Source organism: Tubulanus polymorphus, chromosome 11, assembly GCF_964204645.1.
Source record: "Tubulanus polymorphus chromosome 11, tnTubPoly1.2, whole genome shotgun sequence".
Taxonomy (NCBI): Eukaryota; Metazoa; Nemertea; class Palaeonemertea; order Tubulaniformes; family Tubulanidae; genus Tubulanus; species Tubulanus polymorphus.
The window spans coordinates 7,562,625-7,575,928 of NC_134035.1; the positions used below are offsets into that span (position 1 = coordinate 7,562,625).

Consider the following 13,304-nt stretch of genomic DNA (forward strand, 5'->3'; position numbering starts at 1 on the left):
ATTTTATGTTTTTACTATTTTATGTTTTTTTTTCATTTTATTTGTTTAATTATTTTATTTATTCAACAATTTCTAACTCATGATGACCGTGTTCATCTTTTCCGTGATAGAATATTTTAAAACGTTCTAAATCTTTTAATTCCTCTTTACTTAATGAAACCGATTCATCACAAAAAATCCTTTAAATTCTCGTGTTGTACTAACATTACAGTAACTCAAATTTGCTGATATTTTTTCTCCATATTCAGTTTTTATCTTTTCTAGTTTTGATATTTTATGTTCGATTTCTTTTGTAACATCGACTAACTTTTTTACTTCAAATTGTTTTTTGCTGGTTTTATTTTATTATTTATTGATGTTACTTTTCTCTCTCCCATTTATCAGGGGAAAAAATTAAAAGTGGTGTTGAGTGATATTCTGACCTCTCGACCTCTGGTATGAAAACCCACTTTTCCAATAACTGATATTCATATAAATGATATTCATATAAATGATATTCATATGAAATTCATATATATGAAATTAAAAATATGAAAAAATAATTCTAATTTCTAATCAATCTGAAACCTATTGAAAACTAAATTAATTGGGATCGAAGCGAACAGCGGTGCGACTAATTAATTTAATTTTCAATAGGTTTCAGATTCATTTATTCATTCATTTATTTATTTATTTCTTGAATAATTTACATCAATAGATACCAGATTCACAAAATGACAATGAAGTGCCGAGCACTGACACCATATTGAAGGATGCGGACAGCACCGTGATGGAAACTGTGCCGAGCACTGGTACCAGCCGCGATCACACGAACAAATTACGCCTAGGTCAAATTTGGCATGGAACAACTGTTCACACGGATGCCATATGGACCCGAGCCTGTTTGGCCCGGGCTGAATTTGGCCCGACCAAAAACGTCGGACCAGGCCCGAGCCAGATTTTAGCACCAGACAAATGATTGCGTTTGAATTGCTACTGGCACCGGAAATGATCCACTTCGCTTTGTTTGAGCATTGTTTAGTATCGACTGAATGGTTTGCGTGTGAACGCGCTCTCTAATTGGGCACGGGCCAAATTTGGGCCGAGCTTGATCCATGCCAATTTGGCCCGAGCCAAATCGTGTCCGTGTGATCGCGGCTATTGGAGGAAGTGGATGGCACCGCGATTGAAACTGTGCCGAGCACCGATACCACATTGGAGGATACGGAATCTCCGTTTTTCATGGCTTGTTTTTTTCACGGATGTGTCTGATCTCAGCCGCCGTCTCTGGACCTATAGTTCTCGCTAATTGAGATACGCGCTCCCCATCGGGAAACTTCACACACCTATAGGCGACCCCTTTTTACCCGTTCTTTTCGGGAGCTTATAAACTCGTTGAAACTGAATACCTTCTGCGTCACTAACTTCAAACATATCTTTAAACACGGAACGAAGGAGGAGCGCACAATTTTTGCGGTTTGGATTTTTACTTTCAGTTTCGCCGGCTCCAACATCAAATCGCATCATATATATCATAGGACTCTAAGTTGTTAATTCGTTCCATATTTCTCTTGGTCATTTCCGCAATATCAGACACTGTGTTATTCATTTCCAGCATGTCGGCCCGCATACAATCATGTTTTAGTCGGGTATTTATAACATAATTGTTTGTATAGCAGTCATATCTTTTTTTTCTAATATATCGGTTCGTTTAGTTAATGGAAAGATGGAGGCGGAAATACTCCCGACTGCAACATTGAGATCGGGTGAGAAACATTGAGAAAATGATCGCTCAATTTAGATATAACTTAGACCAATTGCTTGTTGTTATTTGAAATATCAAATCAATGAATTAAATGAATAGTTTATGAGAAGCTTTTTACAAGCTAGTTTGTTGCAATTTATGATATCAAATCAACAATGAAATGAATAGTTCACGACGATTTGACGCACTAATTAGTTATAATTAATCGAATCAAGAGTTTGGTTGAAAGCATTAGATTAAAATTCTTGTTCTTCTTTTTTCTTATTCTTATGTGATCGGTTTGCCGGTTGATGACGCACATCCAATTTGATTGACAAACGTTTAAGTTTGATAAAATAAATTCCGCATCAGAAATGGTGTCTTCAAGTTGGGATTAAATTTGGTTTAAAATAGTTGAATACTTTTTGCTGTGCCCTCTTGGAAAAATGCTCTCCACGCCGTTTACGTGATATAATGATTCTCATAATATAATATATCTATAACATCATTTGAATCATAATCTTTTGATAAATATAAAGGTTCTAATGTGTAATGTTTTGTATAATCACCTTTTGTATTTGGTAATTTAATCAAATCGAATATATTTATTTTTGTATTATTATCTCTTTCTATTTCTGGTATATCCTTATATCTAACGGGATACCTATCTATCTTATAATTATTTTCAAATGGTATATAATTTGATAATCGATAAATATGATGAGTTGCAGGATGTAAACAACTTATGATTGACCATAGAAAACAATTATCATCTTCGTTTTGTACATTTATAACAGCATTAGTTTTGAATGGTAAATTAATATAACTTGTTGCTTCAATATCTGGATCTTTATAATATGATAAATTTTTTTCATCTATTGGCTTTTTTCATCTATTGGCTTAGTTGATTTATTAATTTTTGTATTGTACACGTGTAACGTCATAAACATTATTTCATCGAATATCAAACCAGATCCTTTGTAATAAGTCTCTTCTATTTTATTTTTTACATCATTATAACATTTATCTAATCTATCATCTATATGCCGTTTAGATGTAATATGTTATGAATGAGAATTTATATTATATATTGGTTGATCTTCAGATTTTATAAATTTAACTTTAGCAGATATACTAATTTTTGGTATTCTATATCTGTAATTATTTTTATTATATCTTTCATATTTTCTCATATTTTTTTATTTTCTTCTAATGTTTTACCTTTATAAAGTTTAAATTCAATAGCAGCTTGACCAATATTTGATTTAAAAGCTTCAGTTATTTCTATTTCTTTTTTATCATCTAATGAATCAAATATAATTTCTAACATCTTCCATGTATGGTCTTTCATTGTTTAATTTATTTTTTATATTTCTTACTATCTTTTCTTTCTTATCATTATCTTTATCAAAATAATCTTCACCTAAAATATCATTGTTAATATTTCTAATATGACATTTAGATTTTAAATGTTGTAAATAATATATTTTGTTACTGAATGATTGATTACATGTATCACATTTATATAGTTCTTTTTCATTCTTCAGTTCTTCTAATTTAGTTTCTAGTATATCATCTTTATATTCTAATTTCGATTTATTTTCTAAGTGAGATTTAGTTTTATTATGTCTTGCTTTTTGAGATTTATCTATATTCTTTTTACATGTGGGGCAGAAGTACTTCTTGTTTGCTTTAATATATAATTTTTTATTAAAATTGATTTCATTATGATATATGTTATATATAAAATATTGTATATAAATATTAGAGTAAGTGTTTAATAGTTGTTTCAGGCTAGAGGTTGAAAGGTTGAGTGAATAAAAAAACAAATATAAAAAGTAATTTTAATTTCTAACCTTAATATATATTCATAGTCGTGTGTATTTTAAGGTAATTATTAAAGGAATAAATTAATATTACTAGAAAAGATTTAATTATATAAATCTATTCTATTGTGTTTAATATAAATTGGTCGCTCCGTTCCCAATTTATTCAATTTCAATAAGCTTTGAAATTAAAATTACTAATATTTTAGAATAAATGTTTATACAATATATTTAAAAATACACACGACTATGAATATATATTATAGTTAGAAATTAAATTACTTTTTATATTTGTTTTTTTATTCACTCGACCTCTGGCCTGAAACAACTATTATACACTTACTCCCGAGCCCCGAAACGATGACAGCTACAAATCCAGACGAGTGTGTGTCCGAACCCTCTTCGAATACACATATATACGAATAGATTTATCATTGCATTAACGGAGTGTAATAAGTACCCTAAATGATAAGGTCTATATTTCCGTGCCAGGTTCGTCGGTAAAACCGCCGGTAGAAACGTGTTCACTAAATCTAATACGTACTCGGCCATGAATATTACGTTCAAAGCCAGTATTGTCATTGTGATTTGTCGACTTTGTTTGCTATGCATAGAATTCGATTCTTTTTCGCTTTTCTGCAGTGTCCGACGCGTTAAAGCCGCCGCCCGCACTAGGAAAACCATATGAACGTTACACGCCGAGACAATCAGACCGGGGATCGTTTTCAGAACTATTTGACCGAAAATGAAATCGTAATAAAACGCATATCGTCGATTCAGAAGCAACAGTTTCCGTTGGCCTGTGTACGTACACGGTTGATCGTGATGAACTGTATACGTCTCTTTATCCCAGATTGTCGGTATTTCAAAGGCGAATGTTAGAATCCAAGCAATTGCTGAAATACGGAATGCAATACCGATTCTACATATTCTTCTGGCTGAAAGTGGGAACCTAATGGCTATGTAGCGATCAATACTTAACGCGAAAAGAATCCAGGGACTCGTATTTGTGGTCATCTGGAATATTACGTCGACGTACAAGTGGACATAGTAGGCGTAAGCTCGATAGATGTAATCGTAGCGAATGAATTCAAACGGGTTGTACGATGATAAAATTCGCAAGTCACGTCCAAATACCCCGGTTAAACAGTTCGTTGCATCGGCTATAGCGAGCACCTGAAGATACACTATACTGCTGCCTCTAAGTGACATGGTGCGAAGAACTATGAACGCAAGGGTGTTGGAGATGATACCAATGGAGTAAAGTATCGCACGAGCGATCGTCATCAAGACAGCATATGAGTACGTACCGGTACCGAACTTTCCATCACAGATCGAACTGCAGCATACGTCGGTGTAGTTTGCCATAATCGTCGACGTAATTCCTCGATTCGTTATATGCAAGGATCGTGAAATTACCTCCAGAGAGTGATGAAATTGATGGAAGATTACACGCGATTATGCGATTGCTACACGTGAACTACGTCCATTTTCTTGGCGTCTTTCTCATGGAAGCAAGCCGATCAATAATCATTATACATCATATTTCTGTAGCTTGCCGCCGACAATGGATATCACTCGATAGTTTCTTAAGTTCAGTCCGTAGTTTTCCGATAGAACATTATGATTCACTGTTTCAAATGCACGTAAAAGGTCATAAAATTTTCCTAACGGCATTTTATATCAATGGTTCTTCCTGAATAGAATCCAAATCGATATGGAGACGGTATTATATACTTTAACCTCATGTGTTTATTACCTTTTCTAAGATCGTAGAAACACACGGGAGGAGAGATGATGCCGGTCTGTTCTAGATTTAGCCAGAGGTATTATATTCGATGATTTTAAAGATTCGGGTATTTGCTAATGTAGACAAATATATACTGAAAATATGAACTAACGGCAGACACAGAAATAGCACGAGGATCTTTGGACTGATATGGGCGGCCATCCCCGCCAAACAGACGTTTAAGTCATTACGTGAAGGATAAACCCATAACGTGAAGCATAAACTCATAACATGAAGGATAATGTCATGGCGTGATGGACCAACTCTCGTTATCAAGGATAAACCTGTTATGTCACCAGATGGCATGCCAGTCGGTCGAAATCAATTTTTTGTTCGCAGGCGTCATGACATGTGAACTTTAATGACTCCAGCATGAGCGTTACTGTAGTTTCTATTAGTTTGATAATAGTTTCTGTAGTTTGATCCTTATTTCAAATTGATGACCACAATGTCGCTGATTTATTCTATTAGGAGTGCTATTAATCCCAAAAATTATTCATAGATGTGAGTCTCGATTGACTCTGTTTTGCTCACAACTGCGGACGGACCAGGATCAGGCATTCTTCGTTTTTTGTCGATAATTGCTTAAGAAGATCTTTCGCATTTTTGGATAACGGGTTATGTCTTGCAGTAAGCTAAGAATTTGAGATATATAGCGGTGTAAGAATAAATCCTAACATATTTTTCTATTACACAATTTTGGGATTCGAACCTGATAGCACATACACATATATACTGGGGCCTTCAAAGTTTATTATTTCATACTTGAGATAAGAAACCTTTTACGCGGCAAACAAAGAAAACTAGCGATACTTCATAATTTGCGGGATTCGAACCTAATACGCAGAAACTTATTTACGTTACCATGTCATGACGCCTGCGCACAACTGAACATATTTCTGATCGACTGGCACGCCATCTGGTGACATAATAGGTTTATCCATGATGACGTGAGTTGATCCTTCACGTCATGACATTAACCTTCATGTTGTGAGTTAATCCTTCACGTTACTACATTAAACTTCACGTTATAGGTTTATCCTTCACGTTATGACTTAAGTGTCTGTTTGGCGGGGATGGCCGCCCATAGACTGATATTACAGACCATCATGACCAGCGTTATTTCTGAGACAATATTGTTTCAATTTCTAATGAATCTGTAGGCAAGAAAAATAAATAATATTTTGTTTTGGCGTACCAAAAAAAGGAGAAAAACACTTGTTAGTCGGGAAAATATTATAACCGCCATTGAATTTGGACCCGCTTGTGCAAAGCTGTTTATAAATTCATTGGCTATACTAAGAATATTTGTGCATGTACGACCATTCAGATTCTGTTCAAAAACATCAGGAAATTTAGTGCATTTGAGATGCTGCATAGGTGAAAAACAGTTTATGGTTTGAACCAGTAAATTAAGTGGCCCAGATGTTGAATTAAGCATCTAAATTCCTTCATAGTTTCATTACATTAAATATAAGAGGTTTGTTCGTCGTTCTTGCACTCTGTCAGACGATGAATTACAGGTAATTCGTTCTATAGTCTTTTGTCGCTCAGTCTTCGACAAAGCTACTATGCATTAGTAGCGGGTATCTTAAAAAACGGGCACTGTTCTGTTCAAAATCTCGTGCACTGGGTCCATTCAAGGTTTCGTGACAGTCTCGATCCTATCCAGGTTCGAATCCTACCGAGTGATCAGATGCCACAAGCATCAAATTCGCCGTAAACTGACAACCATTGATAAGTAAAAGCTTATTGCGTTTATGTTGATTCTAATTTGAATATATTTGTAATTGAAGATTTATTTTGGCTTGTCAACAACTACTTAATGGATATTGGATCGACACAGACCGCCTGTATCCTACAACCCTGACTGTAGTGAGTACATGCAGCAGACGTTACACACGTTTTCGCTCCGGATTTGATTGGTTTTATTCTATGTATGGTGTAACGGTGCGAGTATCTGAAAACATAAAACATTCAAAGTATGATGCCCGAAATTGGGGACTGCAACAAAACGTTAGATCCTACGAGCATAAAAGCGCCTTTTAGAAATATTGTGTGAAGTACCACGCACCCGAGAATGATCTGAATCAAAAATCGGTAGCGATTGGACCATTGGTATATCACCGAGTTGAATCGGGGAAAAAATGTTTTCGATCAAAGCTATGTTTAAGTAAAAATCTGTTGGGTGGTCTAGCGCGTTGACCGTTACCAGGCGAGGAAGGCTGTAATATAAATACTCACCTGTTAACTATGCCGCAAGATCTGACAACCAGATCGCCGGGACAGGTGATTGTCGGGGATACGGAAAACGTTCTCGTTTCGACAACGGCATAGATATTCTGACAGGTGGGATCAATACACTGACAAATGGCGATCGGCTGAAAATAACAACCTCAAAAACTATTATCAACATAAAATGGCCCCCTCTCGCAGTGGCTTATGGAGAAAATCTAGTGCGTATAGTTAAGCCATCAATCTCCTGTGTCTGTACATCCCTCAGACAATCTACTGTCTGTACCCAGCACTCCCTCAGACAATCTACTGTCTGTACCCAGCACTCCCTCAGACAATCTGCTGTCTGTACCCTACACCCTCTCAGACAACCTGCTGTCTGTACGCAACTCTCCATCAGACAATCTGCTGTCTTTCCCCTGCACCCTCTCAGACAACCTGCTATCTGTACCCAGCACTCCCTCGGACAATCTGCTGTCTGTACCCAGCACTCCCTCAGACAATCTGGTCTGTACCCTGTATCCCTCAGACATTCTGCTGTCTGTGCCCTTCGTCCCTCAGACAATCTGCTGTCTGTACCCTGTATCCCCTCCGACAACCTGCTGTCTGTAACCTGCATCCTTTCCGACAATCTGCCGTCTGTATCCTGCACCCTCTCAGACAATGTGCTGTCTGTACGCATCACTCCCTCAGACAATCTGCTGTCTGTACCCTGCACCCTTTCAGACAACCTGCTATCTGTACCCAGCACTCCCTCAGACAATCTGCTGTCTGTACCCAGCACTCCCTCAGACAATCTGGTCTGTACCCTGTATCCCTCAGACATTCTGCTGTCTGTGCCCTTCGTCCCTCAGACAATCTGCTGTCTGTACCCTGTATCCCCTCCGACAACCTGCTGTCTGTAACCTGCATCCTTTCCGACAATCTGCTGTCTGTATCCTGCACCCTATTAGACAATATCTGCTGATTAGATTGACGTTTCGTCAGTTTTAAGAATGGTGATTGCCTGAAGGGGTGTGTTTATTTGTGAACCTGCAAATAATTAATCAAATATCCCTACGATAGAATGTCACTCTATGGTTTTCTATAACAATCAGTTATTACCTTGACTGGAACTGTTCTCAAGGTATGCGTCACTCTACAAGTGTCGTTTTTAATCACCATATTCGAGTCACAGTGTTTGTCATTTGAACAACGGCACTGAGTAACGACATAACCAGCCGGGCACGTGACCTCGCTGATGGCATCGTCCCTAGTCGAAGTTGCTAGCCCTGTCTTCTCAATCGTTATTCCGCCAAGCACATCACTTACAGAAAGGATTCCTTCACGTAAATGAAATTATATTCATTCCTTTAGTATATAATGCATTTGATACGATAGTTTTAAGTGTTTGATGCGCAAATGTGCAATATCAAGACTGTAACCCAGGCAAACAGAGAATTAGTTTTTTCCACTCTTTGTATAGATTTACAAATACTGGGACTGAGTCGAGTGCTGACAAAACATTGAAATCATTGAAATCATCATTTATTTGATGCCACGAACCCAATGACATCATGAGACTCTACCACAGTACAAATCCCGGCCCTTAGTAGACACATCCTCCCTCAGCAGGGAGTTGAACCTCATGACATCATGAAATTCCTGCCACAATATATAAACTCTGTCATGGTAGAGACGTCCTCCCTCAGCAGGGATTTGATGACATCATGAGACTCTGTCACAGTACAAACCCCGCCTATAAACATATTTTCCTTCAGCAGGGATTTGAATCCAAAAGAATAGTGAAACTTTGACAAGTAAGAGGATGAATGACACTTGGCGTGTATTCATACATACCGATTATTGCTACGACGAGAAATTTCATCTGAAAATATATAAATTAATTTGATTCAATGAAAAATACACGCTAAGAAAGCCGTCGAAAATAGATAAATGTATAGCCCTCCGCACACGGCATCGAAAAAGCGTTTTCGATGCATTTTGTTATGCCGTGTGCGGGGGTCAATTCGTTCGTATTTTTAGGCTGATCTTCCGGTACATACGTGAAAATACCACAATTAAATATTCCCCTTCCTTCCAAGATTAATTTCACAACAGAATGTATCAATATATTTTTGGAAGAATCATTCCTGCCATGGCACTCATCAAAATCATTGATGAAATTTCTTAGTATAGAGATAAAAATCCGACTAGCAGTGTTTATTTGAATTTAACGAAAACCTTTGATAATCGTGAAAATCCGATTCTAATGGAAAATAGTCAAGCACTCTGCAGCTGCTGACGAAATCATTTGGAAAACAGACAAGTTCAAATTGAAAATTGTAAGTCGCGATTTTTGAATATATCTTCTGGCGTGCTAATACGATTCAATATTGCTACTTCAAAAACGTGCGGTTCAAATAGTAATGAATTCAAATTATCTAGAAGACTCGAAATACTTTAGAATTAAAGGAATGGACAATTTACAGTTCGGATGATTCATGTTTAATAATAACAAATCCATGGCACAGTTATGTTTGTGTAAATCCTTATCAGAGTTGTGTATGGTGGGGCCTCAGCAGTATTCCGTTATGACCTTCCACTCATCTGGATTAGATGTATTCCAGTGTAACTTTACTACCTTTTTAGCATTAATAAACAGTTAAAACGTGCAGAAATACATTTATTTATTCATTGATTTATTTTCATGAATAATTTATATCAATAAATACCAGATTCACAAAATGACAATGAATAAGTGTCGAGCACTGACACCATATTGGAGGATGCGGAAAGCACCGCGATGGTTCACTTGGGTCCCCATTATTCTAAATCCCGTTAGCTTGTCTTCCTCCGCTTGATACTTCCATTCGCTCACTCATTTACTCACTCATTCCTTGATTAAACTTTGATTTCCTTGCCTTTGGTTTTAGTCTGACTGCCACTTAGTTTGTCCCCGCATTATAATCACTCTGGTTACGGGCTTCGTTTTTGAATTACATTTAACTCGCATTACTTTACCCCCAGTTTGTCGTTTGCCTTCATTGTTGTCTCCCTTTGTTCCGGTTTTTGTTGTTTAATTACTTTAATCTTCATCCGTTGTCTGATTCTTATATAAATATTCTGTTATTTCATTATGTTCTCAGTACGCCGGATGATGGCTAATAGCATTTTGCCGAAACGTTGCTCAAAATATATTCCTTTTAATATAGAACTTTTCATTTTTGACTGAATTTATTGTGGGATTTCTCTCGTTATCATCATGCACGGATATTGTGTATCTTCTCGTCGCGCCGTGATGGAAACTGTGCCGAGCACTGATACCTTATTGGGGGATGCGGAATGTCCGTTTTTATGGCTTGTTTTTTGCGGATGTTTCTGATCTCAGCCACTGTCGAGATACGCGCTCTCCATCGGCAAGCGGCACGCACAGGCGACCGGTTCTTCTCGAGAGCCTATAAACTCGTTGAAACTGAAACTTTCTGCATCACTAACTTCAAGCATATGTTTAAACACGGAACGTAGGATGAGCGCACAATTTCTGCGGTTTGGATTATAACTTTAAGTTTCTTCGACCCCGTAGAATATCAAATCGCTTCATAGATCATAGGTTTTACAAGTTGTTGATTCGTTCTATATTTCGCATGGTCATTTCCGCAATATCACACACGGTGTTATTCATTTCCAACATGTCGGCCCGCATACAATCATGTTTTAGTCGGGTATTTATAACAGCGGTCATATAGCAATGTAGCAGTCATATCTTTTTCTAATACACCGATGCGTTTAATAGAAAGATGGACGCGGAAATACTCCCGACTGCAGCATTGAGATCGGGTAAAATGTTTACTTTTTCCAGAACACTCGATTGCATTGTTTCAAGTTTAGAGCAACCGGGAAAGCCTCATAATTGACTTTCTAAACAATCATCCGGTGTCCATGTTAAGATATTCTTAAGCCCCACACACTCCTATGGGGGAGGGCTTCACTGACGAAGCCTTTGTTTACATGTCTTGGCGCTTGGATCGATGTCATCATAAACGGTTAGATATATAGATAGATTGTTTCAATATTTCAAATTCGATGTATGAGAAAAAATTAGTCTCGTGTAAAACTTGGACGGATTTATTTCGGGCTTTTTAAATGCACCGTCGGAATAAGGCACGGAGAATGCATTTCTCCGATTCTCGTCAATTTATATGTTAATGATATGGAGGAGTATATCATTGCAACTGGTCATAATGGAATAAATAGTCTGCGAGTTGTTCAAACTTTAAGCAGAAAAATCCCTTATTCAAACTGGTTTACTTCAAAAGACGGTATTATTTGTTTCAAATCCTCGGCCTGGTTCCACGTTTTAGCGAGATTTTGATAAACATGTGCCTAGCTTCCATAATGATCAAAGTTTGAATACGGTGTTCATTTTACTTACATTTATATCGTGCGCCGATAACCAAAAAGAACGTTATTACATAAATACCTTACTCTGGTGTCACAAATTTTCAGTGTGTTTGCTTCTGGGTTGTGTCAGCCAAGAAATGCGACCTATCGCGTTGAAAGCAGTTGCCAAAATGCGAAGAGTTGCTGAACATAAATAGCGCTGAAAACAGGTGACGGGAACAAGATTCATTGCGTTTGAAGAGAACTGTCTCAAGGAGTAATGAAATTAGCTGTTAACAGTATTGAAGTACCGTGTACTTGCAAGTATTTCTGAAGTTTCTCATATAGCTAATGTTACCATATTGACTTAATCATTAACAATTGCAATCTAAGATCGAAATAATAGATTCAGTCGCTCTAGAGTTCTAGCCGAACAGCTGTTCTTCGCTTATATTTTCGAACACGGATATACTTTATACCTAAAACGCATTAGAATTTCGATCTTATTCGGCATAAAGATGAAACTAAAACTTAAAAATAACCAACGCATATAGAAGACTTATTTTCTACATTTTGAGAGTAACAAAAATATGTTTTACAACCGTCAAATCTTTGCAAAATCTAGGTTTTTATTTTTTCGTTTCTGTAAATGCACTCTTTGCATATTAAGTGATATAATATTTCATGTAGAGCTTTCATTTTTATTATGAAAATATGAAAAGGAATGGTTTATCATTTGACCAGACTAGGTCATGATGTCATCCAAGATGGCCAACTTAGGATTGTGAAATTATACATTTTGGATATCACTTCAAATAGTATTCCATATAGACCTTTCATATGGATATGTGTGACTAAAACTTTACTTAATTGGAGGCGGAGAACAACGCATAACACTCGGACATGCATTGAACTTATACCTCCCTCCCGCCCACTCTCCCTGGCCTCTCTCCTTCTCTCCCTCTCATCGGATCATAGAGAGCCGATGATACTGCTGGAATAATGGACTTCGCAGCTGGCACTTTAACGCACTAGTGGTGACAAAATATGTACACTTTTTATATATGTATATCTATGTACACATATACATGTATTTTTCATTTGAACCATATTTTCCCCTTCTGGCTACTGCATGTTGGTTTGAAAGAAGCGAGCCTTTTTCAGGAAGAAGCTGCTAGTTTCGCAGCGAGGAAAACTACCATGGTCGAAAATTACCAGTCAGTAAGTCGCTGAGGAATTTTTTCGTTTTTTGGACAATCATTCAACGTTTTTTACTTGCTTGTATAGTTATACACGAAACATATACGTGCCAACAAACCAATATAACCAACTTAAGTAAATCCTTCGGTGAACGCAACTTGTCATTTTA

General features: G+C 36.9%; 2 protein-coding genes across 2 annotated transcripts; both read right to left on the reverse strand.

Moving 5' to 3' along the window:
- Positions 1 to 3,888: 3,888 nt before the first annotated feature.
- Positions 3,889 to 4,761, reverse strand: LOC141912989 (FMRFamide receptor-like). The gene has a single exon (XM_074804428.1). It carries the CDS (start codon positions 4,759 to 4,761, stop codon positions 3,889 to 3,891), a length of 873 nt encoding a protein of 290 aa, XP_074660529.1.
- A 2,395-nt stretch (positions 4,762 to 7,156) lies between these two features.
- LOC141912990 (uncharacterized) lies at positions 7,157 to 8,737 on the reverse strand. The gene is made up of 3 exons (XM_074804429.1): positions 8,678 to 8,737; positions 7,583 to 7,719; positions 7,157 to 7,298 (listed from the first exon to the last, which is right to left on the reverse strand). Exons 1-3 carry the CDS (start codon positions 8,735 to 8,737, stop codon positions 7,157 to 7,159), a joined length of 339 nt encoding a protein of 112 aa, XP_074660530.1.
- Between the last annotated feature and the right edge of the window lie 4,567 nt (positions 8,738 to 13,304).

Coding starts and splice junctions, on each gene's coding strand:
- LOC141912989 (XM_074804428.1), bottom strand. CDS start 4,761: ATGTCACTTAGAGGCAGCAGTATAGTGTATCTTCAGGTGCTCGCTATA.
- LOC141912990 (XM_074804429.1), bottom strand. CDS start 8,737: ATGGTGATTAAAAACGACACTTGTAGAGTGACGCATACCTTGAGAACA. Junction 7,720..8,677: donor TGAGAACAGTTCCAGTCAAG/GTAATAACTGAT, acceptor TGTTATTTTCAG/CCGATCGCCATTTGTCAGTG. Junction 7,299..7,582: donor TCTTGCGGCATAGTTAACAG/GTGAGTATTTAT, acceptor TTATGTTTTCAG/ATACTCGCACCGTTACACCA.